Source organism: Mandrillus leucophaeus, unplaced genomic scaffold, assembly GCF_000951045.1.
Source record: "Mandrillus leucophaeus isolate KB7577 unplaced genomic scaffold, Mleu.le_1.0 Scaffold200, whole genome shotgun sequence".
Lineage (NCBI taxonomy): Eukaryota > Metazoa > Chordata > Mammalia > Primates > Cercopithecidae > Mandrillus > Mandrillus leucophaeus.
This window is the reverse complement of record NW_012102033.1, coordinates 1348959-1358986: the sequence shown is the minus strand read 5'-3', so window position 1 is coordinate 1358986 and position 10028 is coordinate 1348959. Positions and strand designations below refer to the sequence as shown.

The window sequence follows — 10028 nt, the reverse complement described above, 5'->3', positions numbered from 1 at the left end:
TCAGTCTCCCAAGTAGCTGGGATTACAGGTGCCCACCACCATGCCTGGCTAATTTTTGTATTTTTAGTAGAGACGAGGTTTCACCATGTTGGCCAGGCTGGTCTGAAACTCCTGACCTCAAGTGATCTGCCCCCCTCAGCCTCCCAAAGTGCTGGGATTACAGGCGTGAACCACCATGCCCAGCCTGGACTTGATTCTGAGAGTAGTGGGGAGTTCACCGGAAACAGTATTCCAGTTGAGAAACAGCATGTGCAACAACCCAGAGGGGAGAGAAACTTGGACAGATGGTGGGACCACAATAGTTCCGAGCAGATGAAGGCCACAGAATTAGGAGTCAGAGTGACAGGCCTGGCATGGTGGCTCACGCCTATAATCCCAGCACTTTGGGAGGCCGATGTGCAGATCACATGGTCAAGAGATTGAGACCATCCTGGCCAACATGGCAAAACCCCGTCTCTACTAAAAATATACAGATTAGCCAGTTGCGGTGGTGTGTGCCTCTAATCCCAGCTACTCAGGAGGCTGAGGCAGGATAACCGCTTGAACCCGGGAGTCGGAGGTTGCAGTGAGCCGAGATCATGCTACTGCACTCCAGCCTGGGCAACAGAGTGAGACTCTGACTCAAAAAAAAAAAAAAAAAATGGAGTCAGAGTGACAGGGCTAGGAGGTGGGTGGCACCAGGCCTTTGCCTTCAATGCCTGGTTGAGAGGCCTGGATCTGTTCCACAGCACTGGCAAGCCAGGGGTGGGTGATGAGCAGGAGATGGGTGGCATGAGTTTTGGGTATAGAAAGACGCCTCTGGGACCTGGTGGGGAACAGACTGGAGTAGAGAGATTGGAGGCTGTAGCCCAGGCAGGAGCCTGGGATGAGGGCTTAGGAGGGCTGTGGGGAGGCACAGAAGAAGACAGAGCAGAGAAAGCCCCAGCCCAGGAAGAAGGAGACTTGGGGACAGATGGGTTGGGTAGGGGGAGGGAAGAAGGCAGCTGAGAGTCTAGTCCAGTGACAGGGTGGGTGACATGAGAGGCAGTCAGAGTATACAGGGCGATGTTGCATAGTGAAGATATCGAGGAGTCCAAGGACACTCCCTGCCATCCCCGGCCCTGGGCACTTCTACCTGGAGGAGGAGACGTTTGAGCTCAGTCTTTAAGACAGATAGAGTTGGTCAAGGCCGGGAGCAGTGGCTCATGCCAGTAATCCCAGCACTTTGGGAGGCCAAAGCAAGTAGATCATCTGAGTTTGGGAGTTTATGATTAGCCTGGGAGACATGTCGAAACCTTGTCTCTACCAAAAATACAAAAATTAAAGTTAGTTGGGCGTGGCGGTGCACATTTAAAGTCCTAGCAGCTCTTCAGGTGGCTGAGGTGGAAGGGTCACTTGAGCCTGTGAGGCAGAGGTTGCAGTGAGCCAAGATCACGCCATTGCACTCTGATCTGGGTGACAGAGTGAGACCCCATCTCAAAACAATAATAATAATAATAATAGGCCGGGCACGGTGGCTTACGCCTGTAATCCCAGGACTTTGGGAGGCCGAGGTGAGCGGATCACAAGTTCAGGAGTTCAAGACCAGCCTGACCAACATGGTGGAACTCCATCTCTACTAAAAATACAAAATTAGCCGGGCGTGGTGGCATAGCTAATCCCAGCTACTCAGGAGGCTGAGGTGGGAGGATGGCTTGAGCCTAGCAGGTTGAGGCTGCAAAGTCAAGATTATGCCACCTGCACTCTAGCCTGGGCAACAAGAGCAAAACTCTGTTTCAAAAAAAAAAAAAAAAAATGCATTAAAAAAATAAAAAAAGAAAGAGGCAGGGCACAGTGGCTTATGCCTGTAATCCCAGCACTTTGGGAGACTGAGGCAGGTGGATCACATGAAGTCAGGAGTTCTAGACCAGCCTGGCCAACGTGGTGGAACCCCGTCTCTACTAAAAATACAAAAATTAGCTGAACATGGTGGTGCACACCTGCAATCCCAGCTACTTAGAAGGCTGAGGCAGGAGAATCACTTGAACCCAGGAGGTGGAGGTTGCAGTGAGTGAAGATCACGCCCACTGCACTTCAGCCTGGGCGACAGAGCAAGACTCTGTCTAAAAAAAAAATTTAAAAAAAACTGGGAAAAATAGTCAAATCCTATCTGTGCTTTAAAAAAGAAAGAACAAAAGGGGATGGGCAGATCACGAGGTCAGGAGATCGAGACCATCCTGGCCAACATGGTGAAACCCCGTCTCTACTAAAAATACAAAAAATTAGCTGGGCATGGTGGTGGGCGCCTGTAATCCCAGCTACTCGGGAGACTGAGGCAGGATAATTGCTTCAACTTGGGAGGCAGAGGTTGCAGTGAGCCGAGATCATGCCGTTGCACTCTAGCCTGGGCAACAAGAGCAAAACTCTGTTTCAAAAAAAAAAAAAAAAAATGCATTAAAAAAATAAAAAAAGAAAGAGGCAGGGCACAGTGGCTTATGCCTGTAATCCCAGCACTTTGGGAGGCCGAGGTGGGCGGATCACCTGAGGTTAGGAGTTCGAGACCAGCCTGGCCAACATGGTGAAACCCCGTCTCTACTAAAAATACAAAAATTAGCTGAACATGGTGGTGCACACCTGCAATCCCAGCTACTTAGAAGGCTGAGGCAGGAGAATCACTTGAACCCAGGAGGTGGAGGTTGCAGTGAGTGAAGATCACGCCCACTGCACTTCAGCCTGGGCGACAGAGCAAGACTCTGTCTAAAAAAAAAATTTAAAAAAAACTGGGAAAAATAGTCAAATCCTATCTGTGCTTTAAAAAAGAAAGAACAAAAGGGGACTCTAGGGCCTCAACTCCAAGCTGAAAGAGAGTCTGGAACCTTATCCTGGGGTCACTGGGCAGCCAAAGGGAGGGTGCTGAGCAGGGAAGGGGTATATTCGTGTTTCTGAGCCCTTGGAGGTGAAAGAGGAGAGATTCCAGCTCCGGGCTGGGGCTGATGGGTAGAAAGGGGACTTTCTCTGCCTTCAGCTGCCAAGGTCCAGCCCAGGTCCCAGCACGTCTCCTTTCCCTCCTCCTGGGCAGGTACTTCATGAACATCACGTGGGATAACCGGGATTACTCCTTCAATGAGGATGGCTTCCTAGTAAACCCCTCCCTGGTGGTCATCTCCCTCACCAGAGACAGGACGTGGGAGGTGGTGAGTCGCAGCCCAGACCTGGGGCATGGCAGAGGGCCTGGACTCCTGCATCCCGGCAGAGGGGGTTCCGAGGTCCTGGACTAAGAGGGAGGAGGAGACAGGGAGCCTGGACTCCTGGGTCCTGGGATCTGAAGGTGGGAGGGGCTCCTGGATCTTGGAGGAAGCTGCTGCCCACACACCTAGGTCTGAGGAAGAGATCATGATGGCCAGGATACACCAGGAAGCCTGACTCTCCTTCCCTTTGGCCAAGGTGGGCAGCTGGGAGCAGCAGACGCTCCGCCTCAAGTACCCGCTGTGGTCCCGCTATGGTCGCTTCCTGCAGCCAGTGGACGACACGCAGCATCTCACGGTGGCCACGCTGGAGGAGAGGCCGTTTGTCATCGTGGAGCCTGCAGACCCCATCAGTGGCACCTGCATCCGAGACTCCGTCCCCTGCCGGAGCCAGCTCAACCGAACCCACAGGTGACAGCTCGGGATCCAGGAGTTCCGGCTCCAAAACCCTCCTCCCGTGAAGCCCAGTAGTCCGGGCCCCCAGCCACCTCCTCCCTTGGGACCCAGGACCCACAAAGCCCTCCAGCTTGGTGACCTTGGGCAAACCTCAGAATTCTTTGAGCCTCAGTTTCCCCCTGAAAGCGCTAACCATAGTTTTAGCTGCTGCCTGTCCCTTCCTCCATATCCTCTCTTCATGGGAGAATCTAAGGAGGGGGTCCCCAAACTCCCCAAGCCTGGTCACTGCCCGCAGCCCTCCACCGGATGCCCCCCGCCCGGAAAAGCGCTGCTGCAAGGGTTTCTGCATCGACATTCTGAAGCGGCTGGCGCACACCATCGGCTTCAGCTACGACCTCTACCTGGTCACCAACGGCAAGCACGGAAAGAAGATCGATGGCGTCTGGAACGGCATGATCGGGGAGGTGAGGGGGTGGACGGGAGGCAGGGAATCTTCAGGGCGGAGTGAAGAGGTGGGCACCGCCCGGCGCGGAGGCTCACACCTGTAATCTCGGCACTTTGGGAAGTCGAGGCGGGCCAATTGCTTGAGCTCAGGGGTTCGAGGCCAGCTTGGGCAACACAGTGAAACCCCGTGTCTACTAAAATACAAAAAATAAGCCATGCATGGGGGCAGGCGCCTGTAATCCCAGCTACTCGGGAGGCTGAGGCAGGAGAATTGCTTGAACCTGGGAGGCGGAGATCGCGCCACTGCACTCCAGCCTGGGCACAGAGCGAGATGCCGTCTCAAAAAAAAAATTAAAAACAAGAGGCGGGCACCCTGGGGTAGGGGCGCGGCCAAATGGAGGAAACACCTGATTCGGGGCCTGGGGCGGGGCCGCGGGAAGGACAGGCTTTGGAACAAGGGGCGGGATCAGGAGGTGTCAGGGGCGGGGCTTGGAGGAGGGACTTTGGGGCAGAGGAGGCGGGGCTAGGAGGGTGGGACTCCTAGGAGAAGAGGGTGGGGCCGGGAAGATGTGGACCAAGGCCTTGAGGACTTTCTGGGAGCAGCGGGCTAGGACGCGGGCTACCAATTCCCAACCTTTTTCCCCATCTCTCACCTCCGCCCTTCCTTTCCCCACTCTGCGTCCCCCTCCCTCCTCACCCACCTCGCAATCCCTTTTAGCCCTTTCCCTCACCCTGTCACTGATCTGCTCCCGGGGCCCGTCTCTGCCCGCCGTCCATGTCAGTCTGTCCGCTTGAGCCAGGTTCCCTCGCCCACTCCTCATCGCCCCCACCCCAGGTGTTCTACCAGCGCGCAGACATGGCCATCGGCTCCCTTACCATCAACGAGGAGCGCTCCGAGATCGTGGACTTCTCCGTCCCCTTCGTGGAGACCGGCATCAGCGTCATGGTGGCGCGCAGCAATGGCACGGTGTCCCCCTCGGCCTTCCTCGGTAAGCTGGGGCCCTGGGACAGGGAGCCAGCCCTAGGCAAAGTAGCTGCCCCCAACCGTGTGGGCCCTGGGATCAGAAAACCTGGGTTCCCGGTATCATGGATACTGAACCCCCAGTGCAACTTCGGTGAAGTGACATCATTTCTGAGCCTCAGTTTCCTAATCTACAAGATGGAAGAAATAATTTCCCTACCCAGAAGACATTTTGTCAAGAGGCTAAAGAAGCTTGAACTCAGGAGCCGTCTCTTGCACTGCAGCTTCCAAACGCTGCACCTGGTTTATATCCATAAGGTTGAATTATTTTTTCTCAAAGAGAGCCCTCCAAATTGTGCAAGCTTCAGGCCCCACAAAACCCAAGTGTTTTGCTGTACCTAGGTATAAGACGAAGAGAACAAATTAGCATGGTACCAATACCTTGTAAGCACTTAAGTCACCATCAGTGTTTACTGAGCACCTACTATGTGCCAGGCGGTGGGCTCCACACTGGGAACACAGTGGCAAAGGAGGAAGACACAAATCCCTGTCCGCTAGGATCTCTCAGCCTTGTGAAGGAGACAGAAGATAAACTTCTCTCTCTCTCTCTTTTTTGTTTTTTGAGACAGAGTCTCACTCTGTCGCCCAGGCTGGAATGCAGTTGCAGTGTCATAATCTCGGCTCATTGCAATCTCAACCTCCCTCCTGGGTTTAAGCGATTCTCCTGCCTCAGCCTCCCAAGTAACTGGGATTACAGGCAAGCACCCCCACGCCTGGCCAATTTTTGTATTTTTAGTAGAGACGGGGTTTCACCATGGTGGCCAGGTTAGTCTCAAACTCCTGACTTCAGGTGATCCGCCCACCTCAGCCCCCCAAAATGCTGGGATTACAGGCGTGAGCCACTGAACCTGGACAAGGGTTTTAACTACAGAGATGGTGTGGGGATATATAATGAGATTTAGGTTTTTAAAATATCCAGCTCTGTGTAATCCCAGCTACTCTGGAGGCTGAGGTGTAAGGAAGGCTTGAACCCAGGAGGCAGAGGTTGCAGTGAGCCAAGATGGCACCACTGCACTCCAGCCTGGATGTCAGAGCCAGACTCTATCTCAAAAAAAGAAAGAAGAAAAAAATCCCAGTTTGTGGAAGCAAGTGGCTGGTGGAGATGCTACTGCAAGGCTCATGCCAGAGACAGAGTGGGGGTGTGCAATAGGAAGGTGACAACAGACAGACGCAGGGTGTGGTTAGGGAGCTGCCCACCAGATGGGCTGGTGGCTTTGGGATGGATAGGGTAGATGGCCCATTGCTGAGCCAGAGAAGCATGCCTCCGCCAAGGGCAACAGTGCTTGTCAGTTTCCACTTGCTCTCTGAAGTGTGAGCAAAGCTCCTGGGAGAGGGGAGGGGCTGGAAGAAGAGCCATCCCTTCCTTTGTATTTTGTTTTCTGTTTATTTTGCCCAACGGTGTCTCCTGTGGCCTCCTCTTTGCACCAAGGTCTCTGCAGGGCACACTGAGAAGCACCACGTGGGGCCCCTGTTTGCAGGCAGCACACTGCAGGGGAGTGACAAGGTCCTATTTATGCCCCCACCAAGTTGCCCAGCAGAGGTGACAGGCGTGTCCCCAGCTGCCGCAGTGACAGTCCAGGGTGCTGACCTTGCTGTGACGGGGGCAGTCCTGGCAGCTCACACTTGGCCCTGGGAAGTTGAATCACCTGGTCCTAATCTCAATGAAATGGTGATTTGGGTTTATTGCTGGTGAGCTCCAGGGGTGACACACGGTTATCGAATGTGAGGAGGGGACCCGTGAATGGGAGGTTGTCTAGGACAGCGCAGGGTGTTACCTCTAGCAGCGGCACCTAGGAGACAAGTAAGAGAGGGTGTCGCTGGTTCAGGCACCCGCGAGTTCTCTCTTTTTTTTTTTTTTTTTTTTTTGAGACAGAGTCTTGCTCTGTCACCCAGGCTGGAGTGCAATGGCACGATTTCAGCTCACTGCAATCTCCACCTCCTGGGTTCAAGCAATTCTCCTGCTTCAGCCTCCTGAATAGCTGGGACTACAGGCATCCACCACGATGCCCAGCTAATTTTGTATTTTTAGTAGAGATGGGGTTTCACCATGTTGGCCAGGCTGGTCTTCAACTCCTGACCTTAGGTGATGCTCCTACCTCAGCCTCCCAAAGTGCTGGGATTACAGGTGTGAACCACCATGCCCAGCCACCTGTGAGTTCTGAGTAGTTAAAGCATGGGTGATTGACAGAGTGATTAGGCCAGGGAGGAGAGTGTGACAAGGCTGAGTGGCAGGGACTTTGTCCTGGGGGTGCTAGGAAGCCCGGGGAGGGCTGTAAGCAGGGGAGGGGCCAGGTCGTCTGTGTGCTGTGTGGGGGATAGGCTGTAGGAGACAGACAGGAGCTCAGGACGCTGGGGAAATGGTTGGTGGGAGATGAGGCCTGAGCCCTGTTGGCCATGAGAATGGAAAAGAGAGGCCCAAGTAGCATCAGGGGCAGGAGCGTGGGGCTGGAGACTGACAGGCTGTGGCCAGCGAGGGAGAGGGAGGGAGGATGGCACATGGGGTTTGGGCCTGTGACTGGGTGGATGGTGGGGCTCCCATCATGGGGAGCATGGGAGCTAGTCTGGGCTCAGCATGGAACATGATGAATGGCCTGGGGGGATGGCTGGGGTAGGTGGAGGCTTGGGCCTGTGACTCAGGAAACATTTAGGAGACAGTTTCTATTTGTGGCTGAAACCACAGACATGCCTGCGATGGCTCTCTTTGAGAATGGCTGTCTCTTAGGGGTCTGGGTGAGCCATAAGACTATCTCAGAGATGGAGAAACAGAGATAGGGCCAGAATAGGATGGGGTCAGATCTGGGCTGCACCTTGTTCACCTTCAGATAGTACCCGAGGTGTTTTTTTGTTTTGTTTTGTTTTTGTAGAGACAGGGTCTCACTATGTTGGCCAGGCTGGTCTTGAACTCCAGGCGTCAAGTGATCCTCCTGCCTCAGCCTCCCAAAGTTTTGGGAGTACAGGCGGGAGGCACCGCCCCAGCCTGATCCCCTAGTCTTTTACTTGGCTGAGCCATGACCACACACTCCCTTGTCCCCAGAGCCCTACAGCCCTGCCGTGTGGGTGATGATGTTCGTCATGTGCCTCACTGTGGTCGCCGTCACTGTTTTCATCTTCGAGTACCTCAGTCCTGTTGGCTACAACCGCAGCCTGGCCACGGGCAAGCGTGAGTCCCCCTTCCTCCATCCCCCGGCCTTGGAGCTTCCGAACCACAGAGAGAGAGAACTACATTTCCCAGCAGCCCCTGGGGGGTGGGGGGTCAAGCTAGGGCGCCAGATGCCTTGAGGGCCACTGGGAATTGTAGTTCTTCCTTTTGCTCCCTTATTGAGAAGGGATTTGGGGTCCATGTCCACGTCCTGGCCCCCTGCAGGCCCTGGCGGCTCAACCTTCACCATTGGGAAATCCATCTGGCTGCTTTGGGCCCTGGTGTTCAATAATTCAGTGCCCGTGGAGAACCCCCGGGGAACCACCAGCAAAATCATGGTGCTGGTGTGGGCCTTCTTCGCCGTCATCTTCCTCGCCAGCTACACAGCCAACCTGGCCGCCTTCATGATCCAGGAGGAGTACGTGGATACCGTGTCCGGGCTCAGTGACCGCAAGGTGTGTGTGGGTCCAGGGATGGGCTGGGGCTGGAGGTCACAGAGCTTGGCATGTGGTAGATTAGAGGGGATTCTTGCGGGGGAGGGAGTGGGGGGAGGGAGTGGGGGGAGGGCGGGAAGGGGTCTCTGAATTCCAGAATGGTAGAATGGAATGTTGTGGATGGAGAAAGAACACGGTTCACGATGCGCCATTTTAAATATTCCTAGGGAAGAGGGTGTCCTTGAATGTTCTAGGGGCAGTTGTGCCAAATGGGATATTCTAGAACCAGTGCTTCTGTCAAACTGTGAGGAAGGATTAATTTTTGAAACTCCTAAGGCCGGGCGCGGTGGCTCACGCCTGTAATCCCAACACTTTGGGAGGCCGAGGTGGGCAGATCATGAGGTCAGGAGATCGAGACCATCCTGGCTAACACGTGAAACCCCGTCTTTTCTTAAAGTACAGAAAATTAGCCGGGCGTGGTGGCGGGCACCTGTAGTCCCAGCTACTCTGGAGGCTGAGGCAGGAGAATGGCGTGAATCCAGGAGGCGGAGCTTGCAGTGAGCGGAGATGGCACCACTGCACTGCAGCCAGGGCCACAGAGTGAGACTTCATCTCAAAAACAAAAATAAAAAAAGAAAGAAAGAAACTTCTAGTCTATTGCAGACAATGCTTTTGTAAAATTCAACGGAAATGAATTATTAGAAAAGTAAAATAAGGTCTAAAACCAAGACAGACAAAAGTCAAACCTGGCCAGGCACCGTGGCTCACGCCTGTAATCCCAGCACTTTGGGAGGCCGAGGTGGGTGGATCACCTGAGGTCAGGAGTTTGAGACCAGCCTGGCCAACATAGTGAAACCTTGTCTCTACTAAAAATACAAAAATTAGCCAGGTGTGGTGGTGGGTGCCTGTAGTCCCAGCTACTCAGGAGGCTAAGGGGGGAGAATCGCTTGAACCGGGGAGGTGGAGGTTGCAGTGAGCCATGATTACACCACTGCACTCTAACCTGGGTGACACAGTGAGACTCTACCTCAAAAAAAGAGCCAAACTCATATTTTTATTTATTAGATTCAACAGACAAGTAACGATCCTGTCAAATCGTTCTAAATGCTCACTCCCTCCATTCCTGTACGCACCTCACTGCAATCACCATTTGTTGAGGGACTGGTGGTTTGCAGAGCACACTTTGAGACTAAAGTGATTAACCAGCTGGGTGACACGACCTATTAGAGGCTTGAGAAATCAGTTTGATGGGTTGCAATAAGCAGTTTTTAATGGAATGGTGTAGAATAGAATAGAATAGTTGACTGCATCTTATGTAGTAAGTTTGGTTTTGCAAAACTTGTTTTAGTTGGCTGGGCGCGGTGGCTCATACCTGTAATCCCAGCACTTTG

The 10028-nt window shown here is 53.7% G+C and overlaps 1 protein-coding gene across 1 annotated transcript in view; it reads left to right on the top strand.

Annotated features, from left to right (window-relative positions):
- Positions 1–10028, top strand: part of GRIN2D (glutamate receptor, ionotropic, N-methyl D-aspartate 2D) — a 77845-nt gene that overhangs the window by 17153 nt on the left and 50664 nt on the right. The window contains exons 6-11 of the mRNA XM_011979404.1: positions 3038–3152; positions 3403–3614; positions 3895–4063; positions 4879–5032; positions 8099–8224; positions 8429–8658. Coding sequence (XP_011834794.1) covers positions 3038–3152; positions 3403–3614; positions 3895–4063; positions 4879–5032; positions 8099–8224; positions 8429–8658 — 1006 coding nt within the window. The remainder of the gene's footprint in view (positions 1–3037; positions 3153–3402; positions 3615–3894; positions 4064–4878; positions 5033–8098; positions 8225–8428; positions 8659–10028) is intronic.